Raw genomic sequence first — 15,538 nt, 5'->3', positions numbered from 1 at the left:
TTTGAAAACGTGGAGAGAATTTAAGGTCTACATTATACAATGCAACGACGACCTCACCTAGTGCCTTATGTACCTCACGTGTGTGATAGTGATGGCGGCAACGAGAACAAGCAGAGCGGAATGACTGTATTGACTGCCTAACAGAAGACTGAGGGAGGAAGAGAGATAGAGAGAGACAGTTTACAATTTCAAAAAGGAACATTGGGTGCAATGTGCCATGTACAGTCTCTAATGGTGAATTACAAATTGCTGGGTTACGATGCACAAATATACCAACGAAATAGAGAAGCAAAACCAGCCCCCTCCATAAAAACCAGAGAGAGGCCTCATTTCTGAAGCATGTTCGCCTTGATGTGATTCAACGCACTTCCAGCCCGGAGCCAAGAAATCTGCCCTAAGTGATAGCTGTGGTTCAACCGAGCCTCCCAAGCCTGACCACGGCGAGGTTGCACTCTCATAACAATCTGCTTTCCAGGCTGGAACTCTCCCTCCTCAACTCCAAGCAGAGTGATGCGATCCCCTTCCGCAACCAAATTATAATCAGCAGGGTCATCGAAAGTCAAAGGCAACATGCCCTGCTTCTTCAGATTTGTCTCATGAATGCGAGCAAAAGACCGGGCAATAATCGCTGCACCACCCAAGAATCGCGGCTCTAGAGCCGCATGTTCGCGCGAGCTGCCTTCCCCGTAGTTGTGGTCACCGACAATGCACCAGCGAATACCGAGACGCTGCAGCTCTCGCGCCACCTCCGGGACTACTTGGACTTGACCAGTCAGAGGATTCCTTGTGTGACCCAAGGTTCGTGGTGTGTTAGGTAGGAACGCATTCGTTGCGGTAGTGAGCATGTTGTTGCTGATGTTCTCCAGGTGGCCTCGATACTTGTACCATGGACCAGCAGGGGAGATGTGATCGGTGGTACATTTGCCAGCTACTTTAGTCAATAGCTTCATCTCATTGGCGCACTGTGGTTGCCATGCTTGGAAGGGTGCCAGGAGCTGCAATCGGTCTGATTTGGGGTCCAAGGCAATAGATAGATCGGACGCGTCGGAAGGTGGCTCTTGGAAGGTATCGACCCCAGTCTCGAAATTCGTAGGGAGTTCGCAATCTGTTGGGGGTGTGAACTGGAACGATGAATCACCAACAGGGATGCTGTCAGTCAAAGGGTTGAAGTCCAGTCGTCCAGAATAAGCGAAGGCGGTCACCATCTCTGGTGAAGTGACGAAGGAATGAGTGGCAGGATTGCTGTCATGGCGGCCAATGAAGTTGCGATTAAAGCTCGAGATAACTGAGTTCTTCTCTTTCCCTTGCACATCTACGTCTTTGCGGTCCCACGATCCAACACACGGACCACATGAACTGCTTAACACCACAGCTCCGGCCTCCCGCAGTTCATCTAGGATCCCGTCTGCCTCAGCAGTCGCGCGAATTTGTTCACTTCCAGGTGTCAAGAGGAACGGGACCTTGAACTTGTTCACTCCTGCACTTTTCGCCTGAGCAACTACCTGCCTGGTCTTATGGAGATCTTCATAGGAGCTGTTTGTGCCGCTTCCCACCATGGCATGGCTCAGGCTCGTTGGCCAGTCTTCTTCGGTGACGGCAGTCTTCAGTTGTGAGATGGGGTGCGCCAAGTCTGGCGTGAACGGTCCGTTAATGTGCGGCTCAAGTGTGCCGAGATCTATCTCGATAACTTTATTATAATAGTTATGCGAGCCCTCGTCGGCTGTCAAGATGGTCTTCTGGAGCTTGGCAGCTGCCTCCGACACATACTGGCGGTTCGTTGCATCAAGATAACGTCGCATGGCTTCCGAATATGGGAAAATACACGATGTTGAGCCAACTTCGGCAGACATGTTACAAATAGTAGCCATGGCGGTTGCACCCAAGGTCTCAGTGCCGGGCCAAAGAACTCTATCACCGAGCCCTTGCCACCAGAGACAGAGAGAATACCGGCCAGTTTGCAAATGATGTCTTTCGCTGATGCCCAACCACTGAGCTGGCCAGTCAAGCGAACACCAATCACCTTTGGAGCAACCAATTCCCATGGCATCCCAGACATGGCGTCCACGGCGTCAGAGCCGCCAACTCCAATACCAAGCATGCCTAGGCCACCCGCGTTTGGGGTATGGGAATCAGTTCCAATGATCAGACCACCAGGGCTAAAAAAAAGGTCCAAGTCAGTATACTCCTAAGTTATTTATCCACGCTGTGAACCTACACTGCATAGTGTTCAAAGATCACAGTGTGAATGATTCCGGACCCAGGTCTCCAAAACCCGATACCATATCTCTTACAAGCACTACTCAAGAAGTCATACACCTCCGCATGCTCAGATGTCGCACGTTGCAGGTCTTCAGCGGCACCCTTTTCCGAAATGATCAAATGGTCACTGTGTACTGTCGTAGGCGCCATGACTCGAGGGAGACCTGCACTGATAAATTGCAACAGCGCCATCGTCGCAGTAGCATCATGGCAGGCAACTCTGTCAGGTCGTAGCTCCAAAATTGTTTTTCCGCGCTCAATCTTCTCTAGGTTCCACTCCTTGTCACCGGCGATGATATGACTATAGAGGAGCTTCTCGGTCAAGGTCAACGGTCGCTGAGTCTGTTGTTTCAGAACCTCAAGATTTGCGATTTGCCTGTGATAATTGACACCAAGGATTTCTTGGCCATGATTGAATCGCCTCGGGGTCGAGTTGAGAATTTGTGATCTAGATGCTTGCGCGACCCGGGAGTTTCGCATCATATTGCCTTGGCTCAACACGATCGCGTGAACAATGAAAAAGACCTAACAGCGAAGCCATGGCCATCGAAAGAAATCTGCTTATAGTATACATTTTTGGCCTCCGACTTCCCTTCGAACCGCCAGATGCGGAGAATTCGCTGGAGCGCTCCGGGTGGGTCCGGGTTACTTCGGGCATCAACCTCATCGGCACTTTGAATTTATCCCTTGCGATTTACGGCACTTTCGATTGGGGCTGTAACATATGGGAGTCCTTGATTTCAAACTTCCAAATATTGTCGCTTTATTTTCATTTAATCGTGTCATAATACAACATGGTCGCAAGTGCAAAAGCTATCAAAGCCTTGGGCAAGTTCGCGTCGTGCGACGTCAGTTTATCTTATATATAATGCGCATCTTCATGGAATCTCTTTACTAACAAATGGAATTGCAGATTGGAGATGCCCTGGTCAGTCTAGGTCTCCGTCATGGAGGATACCTTTCCGGCCTCAAAATGTACAGCCCAGGGTCAAACGGCGCAGTAGCCAAGATCTTTGGTCCGGCATACACAGTTCGCATGGTACCTGCTTCGGACAAAACCTCTCCAAGTCCACCTTGTCATTTCGCCGATGCCATCCCAAAGGACAGTGTGGTGTTTGTTTCCCAGCCGAAGGGTCTGATCAGCGCATGCTGGGGAGGCTTGATGAGTACACGGGCGAAGAAACTCGGAGCTGCTGGTGTTGTGATTGACGGTCGCTTCCGTGATATCTCTGAGCACCAGGAATTGAATATGGGTCTTTTTGCTCGGGGAATCAGCATACTTGGGTCGAACACTTTTACACGCTCGTCGGAGCTCAATGTTCCTGTCCAATATGAGAACGTTGAGGTTGATGAGAAGGTTACTATTGAGCCAGGTGATTATATCCTTGGTGATCAGGATGGTGTTGTCTCGATTCCTGTCACCCACATCGAGGATTGTGTTCGTCTCTGTCAAGAGCGGTATGAGATCGACCAAAAGACATTGGAGTTACTTGAAGCCGGTGAAGAGCTGGGTCCTACGATCAAGAAGCTTCGGAAATGAAGCAGTTTCTCGCAATGCACGCTCCTTCGGGGCATTTTAGTGTCTATCAAATTCATAAAGCTGTACAAAAGCTCTTCTCGCTCCAGATGATTCGTAATGCCCAGAGCGCCTGATTGCCAAAGCTGAATCGGCATAACAACAGAATAGCTTACAATAGATCTCACCAGAGCCCTCGTAACCCCCAGGGCTTGCCCAGGTGGAGAAAATGTCCAATTTAGTCATCCGGCATTCGCCCCGGGGCCCCGGGGGCCCGTTGCTGTACCCCGGATGCGCCAAGCATTTGATTTTCCCCAGGCCACACCTGAATTTGCACCTTTCGTAACACTTGACTGAGTATCATGGAGTTCACCTAACCCTGGATTTATCAAATAAGCACGGTGGCTCCAGACAGTCTTCTTCATCTCACTTTCTTCCAAGGCAATGGTGGAAGAAGCCACTCCCCCGCCCAGGAAGGTGCGATCGGCATGTCTGCGATGTCGAAAGAAGCGCGTCAAATACGGTGGGGGAATACCTGCCTGTGGTAATTGCGCCCGAGCAGAGGTCTCATATATCGATATCCACGGTGGTAACAACCATTTGTCCATACCACGAGACTTCACAGTAAAATGCGGGGCGAGGATTACATGCCTAGAGCAGCAGGTCCTCTCGATCTAACCCGACTTCGATATGTCGCAAGGGCCGCAGGTTAACATGGACTTCATTGAAACATTTCTGTGTGCTCGAGAATTCCCCGAAGGATATTCCCGGGAAGAAAACCCAGTGAATCAAAGGTCGCATCCGACCATGGAGGAGTTGGATATCGGCTCCCCTCTTTCTGTCAAAGCTCGCCCGCTCCGTTGCGATCGATCCTGGCATGCTCTCGTTGGAGTCTGATTTTCGACAGAAACATTACTTGGGATCTTTGTCAGGATGATTTTCTCTATTCTGTTGGCCACATTCGCTGGTATTTAATTCCACTAAAATCCTGATACGGAATTCCTTCGCCGGAAGAAGCCAGCATCCTGCTGGGTGTTTACTTTGAAAAGATTCATATTGACCAGGCTTTTTTGCATCCAGCATCTTTGCTACATGCCTATGAAGCATTGTACACATGTGCTCGAGAAGGGTATGATGAAACCACCGACAGAAACGGCTGGATTGATGCTGCGAGTCCATTTCCATACAATGGCAAGATTGAGACCCTCGGTGATAGAAAGATGACACCCATGTCCATCTCTATGGCCATATATCATATTTTCGTGGTATTCAGACCTGTTGCTACCGTCCTAAGTCGGAAGAAAAGTTATGATCATTCGCCCTCCAAATTTTACCGCATGGCAATGTCAACTTCTTCGGACTATTTTTCCCGCATTTCGATACAGTTCGTCCAAGCTCTGGTTCTGCTGGCGGTATAAAGCTTGATCGAGCCTGCTGGTGTTGGTGTGTGGACATTGTCGCACGTTGTTATGGCACATTGTATCGATCTGGCCTTTCATCGGGAAGCAGGTGCGCCTTCAGTGAGCTTTCTGCGGTCGCAATCACAGTACGAAGATTGATATTCGACTCCCTGGCGAGTCAGAAATATTGGATATGACCACCATATCCAAGAGTGAGCTTCCAATACACCTACCTCCATGCCAAAACCTCGTCCTCTCCATTTGGCGCTCCAAGTTAGATCAACATCTTCCAGATCCTTGAACCGACACCCGAACTTTTGTTTGGCCAACAAGTATCCCAGAAATTCAAAAACAGATCAAGCCAGACCTCGACGGTTGGCTGACTGACGTATCAAATATTTCATCAACTCCCGACATGGACGAAGAGGATAAAGTCAAACTTCATTGTCAAAAGCTGCGCTTGGAGCAGATATACCACAACACTGTGACTCTCCTTTTCCAGCCATCTCAAATGTTCCCCTCGCCAAATCAAGATGCACTTTCCCTGTGTTACCACAGCTGCAGTAAACGTTTGCAAGTGTACGATACCCTCAGCAACCAAGAACCTCTCTTATGCACCTGGCGCAATATTCACGGAATATTTTTCTCAGGTGCCACAATTGTTTATTGCATTTGGGCATCTCGCCATCTGCAGAGCACGGTACCCTTCGAGAAAATACTACGCAATCTGCGAACATGCTCAAATCATCTTAGTATTGGCAGTCAATGGTGGCCATCAGTCCGGGCCGGCAAAGAGAGCTTCGAGAAAATGATCGACTTGATGATTAATTTCCCGCGTCATATGTCCAAGAGCCTCCCCCTCCACCAGGCTTGCCTCCGAACGTGAAAAAGAGAAGAACTGAGTCGTTCAACTCAGACGAGAACGATACCCCGACTACCGAGACCCTCCAGATAGGCCGAGGAATGGATCATGCCATTCGACCTTTGGGCAGTGCCTAGGCGCCTTTTGATGACAATATTGATTCCTCTTCGACGGCTTATGATCCTCTGCATGCCTGCTATTCAGGTGAGCCATCTATAGAGTCTGCGATGGATGGCTTTATGTCACATTATCCACACGATGACTGGGGCTGGGACCCTTTTTCGGTATCAGTTAGTTTATCAGATCATTATGGCAATTGCTTGTGGAGACCCTAAACACTCGTGGTCCAGTCCGAAATCCTTAAGACATGAAAACGAGGCCGTCAAGTTGCCATTCAATGGGTCAAAGGGAGAGGAGCAGAAGCTTATGGGTACATAGGGCTGTCTCTAATTTGTCTATGACAAAGCGAAGGCAACCCACGAATGACGCTCCGGTGTTCTTTGATTTTCTAACTCTTTGAGTCTTTGTCAATTTGTTCAACTCAATGTGTGCTGAACAATGCCATTATTAAGTCCGCTTTGTTACTTATCGTTACATGTGCGCGCGTCGAGTATATAACCCTTCCAGAGGTACACTGTTGTCTATTGAGATCGTCGTACCGACTCTGCTTACAATGGTTCTCAAGTATCCTCAGTTTGAGCCCTGTGGGGATAAGCTAATCCGATGGATGGAAAATGCCGACGAACCCGATTGCCCAGTCCGCATTACTACACTCAACTCATGGTCTCTGCCACAGCCCATGGACTGGAAGATCGAGTATGAAAGAGCATGGTTAAGTCCAGAAATGATTTCCTCTGTCGTCGGTCTCGGCCTCCCAGTCGGAGAGCTAATTCCAAATGATCTATATCCAACAGAGTCCCCGTGCGTACAGCATTCAATCATCAAGACACGCAATGGCGTCACCGCATTTGTTGGGACGATCGGACCAGGTGTGCTTTTTTGCTATTCTATTAGAAGATCACAGGTTACAAATGGTCCCTACGTGTCCGAGCTTGCCAAGATGGCCTATGAAACGCACTACCCGCTGAATGGTCTGAAGTATATCTTTATGAACAATATACTGGAACCCTCGACTGAACCATTCATTGAGGAACAGATCTACCCTTCCCGTGAGGGGGCTAAGTATCGATCTGCAGAGCGCCAGAATTGGGACTATCCTTCTCCGGAGTTTAGCGCTATTATGGGTACGCCTATCGGTAAGGTTGTCGGATCATTCATTCTAGGTGCGTTTGGCCAGGGTGTTAAACGCGTTGCACGAATTGCTACTTTTCAGAGTGGTGAAGACTTTCACAAACTGGATATGCGATTTGATATCGAGGATGTTTGAAGTGGCCTTTTCTTTTTTGGATTTGACGGGGATGTGAAGATCATATAGAAGGTTGCTAATTTCCTTTTCTATAGGACGATATAAAGGTAAGGTTGGGGGTGGGGTTGAAGGAGGGCAGTTCTTATTCACTTTAATGTTATTACAGTTTACCAACTCAAGAGACTACAGAGCGTAGAGCAAGCGTCCATATCAATGTATTGGAGAAAGTATCGGCACGTAGCTATCACCAGCTAAATTCTTGTTCGCGCTCCAGATCCAGGTGTTTAGCTTCATCCGCACAGAAGATAGCAAATTCTTCAAACGGGATCTATCCACTCGTCATCAAATTCAGGCTCAACCGCTGTGATGAGCCTTTCGATTAGGCGGATTCCCAGCTCGAACTTCAAGGAATGGTAATGTTTTCCCTGGGCACCGGCGCTGTGCAAAGTCTTGCACAGTTGTGCAAAAACTTGCACAGGTGGACGTAGAAGTCATCTGTAGGTTTCATGGACTCCAGGTACTCCGTACGATTGTCGTCGAACATTGCCTTAAGGTCCTCGAACATGTCCTCGGCTCCAATGTACGGAAGAACGGCATCCTGGCTCAAACCGGCGTTCAAGTACATGTGGGCCTTTCCAGTGGTTCGAGATGCCACGTATGTAATCTTGTGCCGCTCAGTGGGGTAATGGTCGGCGTTGAGCATAAGCTTGCCGCGCATATCCACGAGCCAGCTCTCAAACGAGGGGTTGACTCCATCGTCCAGTCTTTCCGGATCTGGGAGGTAGGTGGACTTGCTGATTCGGGGCTCAATGTCCCCTTCAACGCTCTCAGCAGCAGAGTCAGATTGATGGAATTGGGTTCGGTTGGGGGTTTCATTGGAAGTAAGTACCTCGGGTCCCGCGGGAGTCGGTTCGTCAACTCGCAGACGGCCCAGTGCGTAGGCGCAATCCTTGGCCTCTTCAATGGCGCGGTCGTGGCGCTCCTTTAGCTCGTTGTACTTCTCAAGCTCGCTGTGCTCCATTCTCATTAACTCGTCGGAGTGTTCGACTTCAGCGGCCCTAAGGCGTTCGGTGACAGCATGAGTTCGGTGACGTTCCAGTCGCAGGAGTTTCTCGTATTCCGCCTGGGCTGAAATGATCGTATTGTACAGATGATCCGGATCAAGGTCAAACAAGCGCGTGAAACTCTTGTAGTCTGCGACACCCCGCTCCAGTTCACTAATCCCGGACTGATAGCCACGGTGAGTGGGGTTGGAGGAGTCCTTGTCACCTGAAAGGTCTCCGAGGCCAGATGTAGCGGGGCTAGGTTCGAGTTCCTGCCAGTCGGTGTCAATAGGCGACTGAGATCTGATAGTTTTTTCCGTCATAGTTGCAAGGTTCGGATCGGTTGTAGATCGGATTTTGCTCAGCCAGTCGATCGGAGCGGCAGGTGGGGCCGAGGGCGCAGGCATCGGTTCGGGCCGAGTCTTGGCATGCATCACTGCAGGTAAGAAAGGACAAGAAAGGACGAGATGAAAGGAGACAAAAGAATAAATGTTACTGGTCCAATGTAAGATCTCACTTTTGATCAAAAAGTCAGAGTAATGTGAGACAACAGGTACGGGAGAAGAAAGAGAGAAAAAGAGAAATGAAGTCTGAGGTTGAAGGCTTTTATAGCTGATCTTGTTTGCTTCACGTGGCCCAGGTGGTAACTACATACTATCCAGAGTCACCCTGACTGTCTGGTGCCCGCTTTCTTTGTCTAAAAGCCATGATGTATTTCTATAGATTAACCGAGCTCCTGAGAAGGCCGGTGATTTTCTCATGTCATGCTGATAGGGTTTGCGTCCACAGGTCTATAATTAGAGGAGAGTGTGGTGGTTAAAAGAACCAATTGAACAGATGATAATTATACCGAATCGTCATCTAACTGCCATGAGACTCTCGTATATATAGCTTCTAGGAATAAAAGAAACAAAGGGGATAAAACTTGGAAACATCTAGCAAATAGCAAAGGTCCGTCACAAACTGTATGAATGCATAACTGGCATGAATGCATCACCTACGCTTCCCGCATTTTCTATTGTATCCAAAGACTTGTAGCCCTGCCATTATGTTTCCATTTTTAAAGCTTCGGCTTCATAATACTACAGATATTACTTGTTTCCCTACTATGTGTCCCTGAGAGTGCGTTCAACTAGACTGCGCCTCGACGATACTGGCCTTATACTATTGATTAATTGAAGGGTGAGAATTGCGACAAAGGCACCAAAATGACTATACCCGTGGGAGCCGGTGGTTCTACATGCACGATCATAAGCGGCATAGCCAGGGGCTGGGTCCTGGATCGCTGGGCGGGCAATAAAGAAAGTCATTATGGGAGCACCCAACGCCTTATCTCCCGCTTTTGAGCACGTAGGGTACCAGGCCATCAATGAGATATCCTACAAAAGGTCGAGTGCAATGGGCGTGGCCCCTGATACGCGGCGAGGCGCGGAGAACGCGGCTACTTCAGACCATCAGACGACCCTGGTTACCTAGACTAGAAACAGCAGGTCGGACTTATTTTGCAATGTGTGGTGTTGCAGGTTGGCCTAGATGTCGGTCGGTGCTCGAACTGAAATGAAACCTCGTCACTGGAATTTCATTGAATAGTCACTCGACATCATAAAAACAAATATATATGCAGGACATGCGATGGTACAAACTAAGACCAGTTCTCACGTTGTTATTTAATTCCGCGCGCCATTCTCTCGTTGCTGTAACGATTGACGAACTTTGGGGAGCACGAATCGTCCATAATCAATGGCGTCGTTCAGATTATCATAACCCCGGATAGAGATGAGGTCCGCGCCGAGATCAATGTAGTCAAGGAGAGACTCGACAATAGTATTGGGCGACCCTACCAGGGCAGTGGATGCCCCACGAGCATTAGTTGCGGTAACGGTCGGATACCAAAGAGCTCGGTCCTGGACCTCCCCACGGGCGGCAATATCAAGGAGGCGCTGAGAGCCCGCGTTCTGTGGAGGTGGCGCATCAGCGGGGACCTTGCCTTGCCCCTTCGCTCGGTTGGTGGTTAGCGCATCGAGGGTTTTGTGTGCTTTGGCCCAGGCGAGATCTTCGGTCTCTGCAATGATAGGACGGAAGGTCACCCAGATGCGAGGTCTGTCCGAGTCCGGGCGACCGGCCTTTGCTGCCTCGGCATAAATGTGATCAATTTGGTCCTTAGTTTCTTTCAAAGGTTCACCCCACAGTCCAAAGATATCAGCAAGGGATCCCCCAATGCGGTATGCTTCATCTGATGAGCCTCCGACTGAGACCGGGATTGTGCCGTTGGTTGGCCGAACGCGGTTGCTGAACTGTTTGAACTGATAGTATTTGCTGTTCCAGTCAAATGACTCGTCTGATTTCCATGCACGGCGGAGAATCTTGATATAATCCTCAAGACGTGCGTAACGTTCATCCTTGTTTAGAAAGTCCCCTTCCTTGGCCTGTTCTGCATCGCTTCCGCCTGCGATGAAGTGAACGACGACGCGACCGGAGCTGAGTTGGTCCAATGTAGATAGCGCTTTTGCCGCAACTGTGGGGTACAACGTGTTGGGTCGCAGGGCAATAATGACCTTGATATTTTTGGTCACCGAGAGAATGGTGGCTCCAATGGTGAATGGATCATATGATGAGGAGTCATATGGCACCAGCGTGTAGTTGTAACCATAGTCATCAAGGTTGCGAGCGTAGCGAACGAGGTATTCCGGATCAATCGAGGCGTTGGGGATTGGATTGATCTCAGTAGATGCGTTCGGGAATGTCACGCTGATGAATTCCGGCATAGTGACTTCTTTTTCACCGTTTGACGTTCTGAGGTTTATTGTCAGATACTATTCTGCTTTCCACCTTGCAGTAGATCCATGCTCTTTTAATACTTCACGATTCGAGTTTCTCCGGGATGATTTGGCATCAACCCATGACGCAAGATGCGAAGAGATCACGTCTTAGCACGCAAGTCAATACCCCTAGCCTTGTGGCCCGGATCTTATGTTCTACTTAGATTTTCCTACTGATTTGAGTAAGCGCTATTCCTACGATCGGACCAATTGAGCAATACTACGAGGACGACAAGGCATTGCGCCGGTATTGCGCAAGATAGACCTTGAGTATCGCAATAAGATGTTGACTAGGACCAGCATAGAAAATTGGCCGAGATTGCAGTTCAATTCCAAGCCCAACTTATCATGACCTCATCTCCCTAGGTAACAATTTTGCAAAACGAATTCCATTCATGCCACCATCACTGGCATAATCGTTGGCGTGGTATGCCTCCCCGTGGCGAGCTATTTGGGATGCCATCTAATATATAAACAGCAAGACAGTGATTGGAACCAGATATGAAATTGCAGTACAAAAAATGTTTTTACTGCAGTTGCTGGCCCAAGGACTGCAGGAAACGCTGTCGGATATCCTTGCAGATCTCCACATTGCTCCGCGCCCTAGCCTGAGAATCCTCCGCACGACGCGCCAGCCACTCGTTCCGGTCCTTGACAAATGCCTCCATCCGCTCGTCACGCTGCTTAATCATGGCCTGCTTGTCAGAACTCATGCTACCCACATGCGGCTCAGGCACATCGTCGCCAGGCAGGAACTGAGGCTTGCGCGGAATGCGCTTCTCGACCGGCAGGATATCGAGCTTGGGACCAGGAAGTGTCTGGTACCAATAGGCGGTAGTGCTCCAGTCATCGCGGAGGTGGTTGGCGTGGCCGGACTCCATGGTTACCTTGATCTTCTTGTTGAAGCGCACTGGGTCCGTGAGATGCCAGCGGTAGCTGACCTGGTAGTTCGGGACATCTTCCTCGTGGATGATGGTACCGCAGAATGGGTATGCGTTCTTCTGCATGCCCCACCCTTGGGTGAAGTAATCTTCACCACCTGTGCCATGCATGCTAGGTGGCCAGGTGTCGTCGTCGATGAAGATCATATCGTCACCCTCACCCCACCAAGTGCCTTGGAAATGGGCCACGGATTGGTTGCAGCCGATGAATTGGCCAGCGCCCTCGGTGTCCAAAATGACGTAATTATCCTTTCCGTCTAGGTTTGGCACTTGCGTCTCGAGGCTGTTTGTCTGAATACGAGAAGGCGCCCAGCCGTTGGTTGGGTTCATGCGGCGCCAGTGCGCGTGGAAGTACAGCGTATCCGCGGGCAGGGGCTCCGGATAGAGTTCGTAGTCGACATAGAAGTACTGGAAATAGGCCTCATCGTTCTGATTCTCAATTTCGATGCGTGCCCGCTTGTTGAATGGCATGGTGAGATAGCAGTTGAACGCGGCAGCTCCGCCGAATTTCTTCTCCTCGGATGGCTTAACGGAGACCGTGAACGGGAGGGACTGGAAGTTGGCAGCCATGGAATGGCCAAGGCAGAAGAAGTCTCCGATCGGTGCAATAACGTTTGGGGTCTCCGAATCATCCCAGTACATCTTGATGAGTACCTTGCGATAGTAGTCTGGGTCGTTGACTTCGTAGTTGAGTCCGAGCGCATTGTGGATTTCCATCATCGCAACCCCGGACTTGGAGTAGGGAATGAGGCCTGGGCCTATAATCTTGCGGCAGGTTTGGACGAACCACAAATGCGTGATGGCACCGGGGCCTTCCAGGTCGGCCAGCACAATTGACTGGCCCGGCAGGACAACAAAAGCATCCTCGTTGAGACCCTTCTGGTCCCAACTGGCCACGCGAGCACTGCGAGCCACCTTTCTCTTTGCCATGCTGGCCAACAGGTCGTTTCCAATGGGCATCTTTAAGGTAAGATCGGAGAGAAGCACGTTGAGTGAATTTGTTTGTAGTTGCAGTTATCGAAGGCGAGTCATCATGGCCCTTTAATAGCCACATCTTGTGTCTCTTCCTCCCCACACGACGATGACCACAATCGAGTTATGCGGAGTCCGCTATTTCTCCGCGAGAAACAAACTGAGTCCTTGGGTGCTTGGGTCTCGCGGAGGAGCACCGATTCTCCGCGATCGCAAGTGCGGGGTTGATGGATTCGCTAGGGCGGAGGCCCCGTCTTCGTCCGCGATATAATACCTTCCCAACTTCAACTTCCAGAATCATACGATGGAGGACCACCGCCCGCATAAGCGAAAACGCACGGCCCTGGCATGCGATGCCTGTCGAGCGCGGAGAACAAAGTGCGACTCGCAGAAGCCGTCCTGTGGTTATTGTCAAAACCACGGGCTTGATTGTCGCTACCAAGAAGCGCCAGTGGAACCTCCCAGTCGGTGTGTCACGGGTTCTCCGCGCCCAAAGAGATAGCACTAACATGTGGAACAGGATAGAACAAGAATTGAATGCCGTGAATAAACGACTTGATCAACTAATCGGCCTAATGCTTCCAGAGCAGCCCGTTTCCCCGGATGGTGGTGCTGCAGGTCCGCGAACTGAATACGATGCGTTCACCAATCAAGCATATTCACCGTTTGATTTACCCTCTAAGCTACTTGGTAACCCGTCTGTTATGCGTACGCTCGGACTGGATGCAGACTTTGCCCAGGTACTTACCCGAGAGGAACGAATTGCCGGGCCCGAGGGCATGGCAAACGCCGGTGCACGGGTGCTTGTTGTTCATCATCAGCATATAGTGAGGTGCGTTGAGCCAATGTATGCAGAAACATCAACTAATTACCGCATTAGCGCATTGGCTGCATTCTCGGCTCGCGTCCACACCTGGTATCCCATTCTTCCCTCGGGATTTTCGCAGGAGTACTTCCGGGTTCTCTGTGGTCTCCTACGTCCTTCTTCGGAAACTTGTCTTTCCCTTCTTGTGGCCGCAATCGGCCATATAGTGGAGCAAGATGAGGCAGCCTCAGGTACCCCATACTTTGAAACAGCTCTCGCTTCGCTGCCAATCATCATCGCCGAGTGCAGTCTCCGCAGCGTCCAATGCTTGATGTTGATTGGTCTGTATTATTGCTGTTTGTTAAAGCCTTGTCAAGCCCATGACTATTGCTTAATTGCATCATCCAAGATCCAGAACATCATCAAGAGGTGATTCCGTGATTCCTTCTCGCCCGAGGAGTTTGACGCAAAGCTGATGTGAATTGAATATTCCAGTGGGCTAGGAGGCGATGATCCAAATACCGTGGAACAAACTCGGCTGGCGTACTGGGGTGTGCTATTACTCGAGAAGTAGGCAGTCCAACATTTTTAAGTGTGACTTATCACTAACTTTCTTTGCAGTGAGATCGGCGGCCAATTGGATGTTGCCAAGAGCGGTATCTGGTGTCTGGATGAACATGTTCCACTGCCGCTATGCCACCAGACATGGCACTTTATGCCGGAGAGTACACCAGCAGCAGTCCCCTCGCCTCCCTCCCCGGGTAGTGCACACTCCACCCACACAAACGTACAAAATATGCAATCATATTTCCTTGCTGAGATTGCTATGAGACGTATGCTACATCGATGCAATACTGCTGTCCAGGTGACGTCCTTCGGAAAATACGTCTATGCCCCAGGTATTGCACTGGAGCTAGAACACCAACTTGAGGAGTGGTATCGCTACCTGCCCGAAACGAACTCTTTCGAAAAGGGTGATGTGTCACAGCCGTTAACACTGGTCAATATACCATCTTGTCCTCTGTCGAACTTCCTGCGGGTCCAATACTACTGCTGCAAGCTTTCTATATATTGGCCGGCTGTTTATCAGGCGATGCAGGATGGAGCCACTACAAACATCCTTGTGGATCATTGCCAGAGATTCTTCGATTCTTACGCGATGCTCATACCAAGTATTGTTGCCGCATTCCGCGACTGCTGGGTGAACAGGTGGACATTATTTGTTAGGTGAGTCTATAATCTCTATTCCGAAATCGGTCGATATATCTTCACTAATGTTGAGAGATAGTCTTTTTATTACTTCCGTGGCTGCCATGACAGCAGCAAATACACCCTGTCTAGGCGGGCTCTGTTCGCCTCTGTTATATCAATGTATCCGAGCATCTGGACGCGCGGAACAGACAATACTACAGAAGAGTTCATCCTTGATGCTACTACAGGGGGTACTAGAAGGGCGCCTTTTAGAGGCTGGCCTTGTATGAAAGAAGAAGAAGAGGAAGAGGAAGAAGAGGAAACACCAATCTTAAGTGGAAGTACCTGTAATTCTTTTAACATC

The 15,538-nt window shown here is 49.8% G+C and overlaps 6 protein-coding genes across 6 annotated transcripts; 3 read left to right on the top strand and 3 right to left on the bottom strand.

Moving 5' to 3' along the window:
- Positions 1-326: 326 nt before the first annotated feature.
- N7525_011245 (uncharacterized protein) lies at positions 327-2,742 on the bottom strand (the record flags this gene model as incomplete). Its single annotated transcript, XM_061215407.1, has 3 exons — positions 327-1,921; positions 1,948-2,156; positions 2,216-2,742. 3 exons carry the CDS (start codon positions 2,740-2,742, stop codon positions 327-329), a joined length of 2,331 nt encoding a protein of 776 aa, XP_061067919.1.
- Positions 2,743-3,053: 311 nt separating this feature from the next.
- Positions 3,054-3,799, top strand: N7525_011244 (RraA family protein; the record flags this gene model as incomplete). The annotated part of the gene is made up of 2 exons (XM_002560870.1): positions 3,054-3,107; positions 3,173-3,799. The coding sequence occupies 2 exons, from the start codon at positions 3,054-3,056 to the stop codon at positions 3,797-3,799; spliced, it is 681 nt and encodes a 226-aa protein (XP_002560916.1).
- A 2,911-nt stretch (positions 3,800-6,710) lies between these two features.
- Positions 6,711-7,424, top strand: N7525_011243 (uncharacterized protein; the record flags this gene model as incomplete). The annotated part of the gene is made up of 1 exon (XM_002560869.1): positions 6,711-7,424. One exon carries the CDS (start codon positions 6,711-6,713, stop codon positions 7,422-7,424), a length of 714 nt encoding a protein of 237 aa, XP_002560915.1.
- Positions 7,425-7,806: 382 nt separating this feature from the next.
- Positions 7,807-11,211, bottom strand: N7525_011242 (LLM class flavin-dependent oxidoreductase; the record flags this gene model as incomplete). Its single annotated transcript, XM_002560868.2, has 2 exons — positions 7,807-8,882; positions 10,155-11,211. 2 exons carry the CDS (start codon positions 11,209-11,211, stop codon positions 7,807-7,809), a joined length of 2,133 nt encoding a protein of 710 aa, XP_002560914.2.
- Positions 11,212-11,792: 581 nt separating this feature from the next.
- N7525_011241 (glycoside hydrolase family 172 protein) lies at positions 11,793-13,166 on the bottom strand (the record flags this gene model as incomplete). Its single annotated transcript, XM_002560866.2, has 1 exon — positions 11,793-13,166. One exon carries the CDS (start codon positions 13,164-13,166, stop codon positions 11,793-11,795), a length of 1,374 nt encoding a protein of 457 aa, XP_002560912.2.
- Positions 13,167-13,531: 365 nt separating this feature from the next.
- On the top strand, positions 13,532-15,214 carry N7525_011240 (uncharacterized protein; the record flags this gene model as incomplete). The annotated part of the gene is made up of 4 exons (XM_061215406.1): positions 13,532-14,010; positions 14,059-14,412; positions 14,479-14,553; positions 14,605-15,214. 4 exons carry the CDS (start codon positions 13,532-13,534, stop codon positions 15,212-15,214), a joined length of 1,518 nt encoding a protein of 505 aa, XP_061067918.1.
- Between the last annotated feature and the right edge of the window lie 324 nt (positions 15,215-15,538).

Source organism: Penicillium rubens (assembly GCF_028828025.1).
Source record: "Penicillium rubens strain IBT 27055 chromosome Unknown utg000004l_segment0_segment0, whole genome shotgun sequence".
NCBI lineage: Eukaryota > Fungi > Ascomycota > Eurotiomycetes > Eurotiales > Aspergillaceae > Penicillium > Penicillium rubens.
The sequence above is the reverse complement of the archived record's forward strand: the minus strand, read 5'-3'. Positions and strand labels throughout refer to the sequence as shown.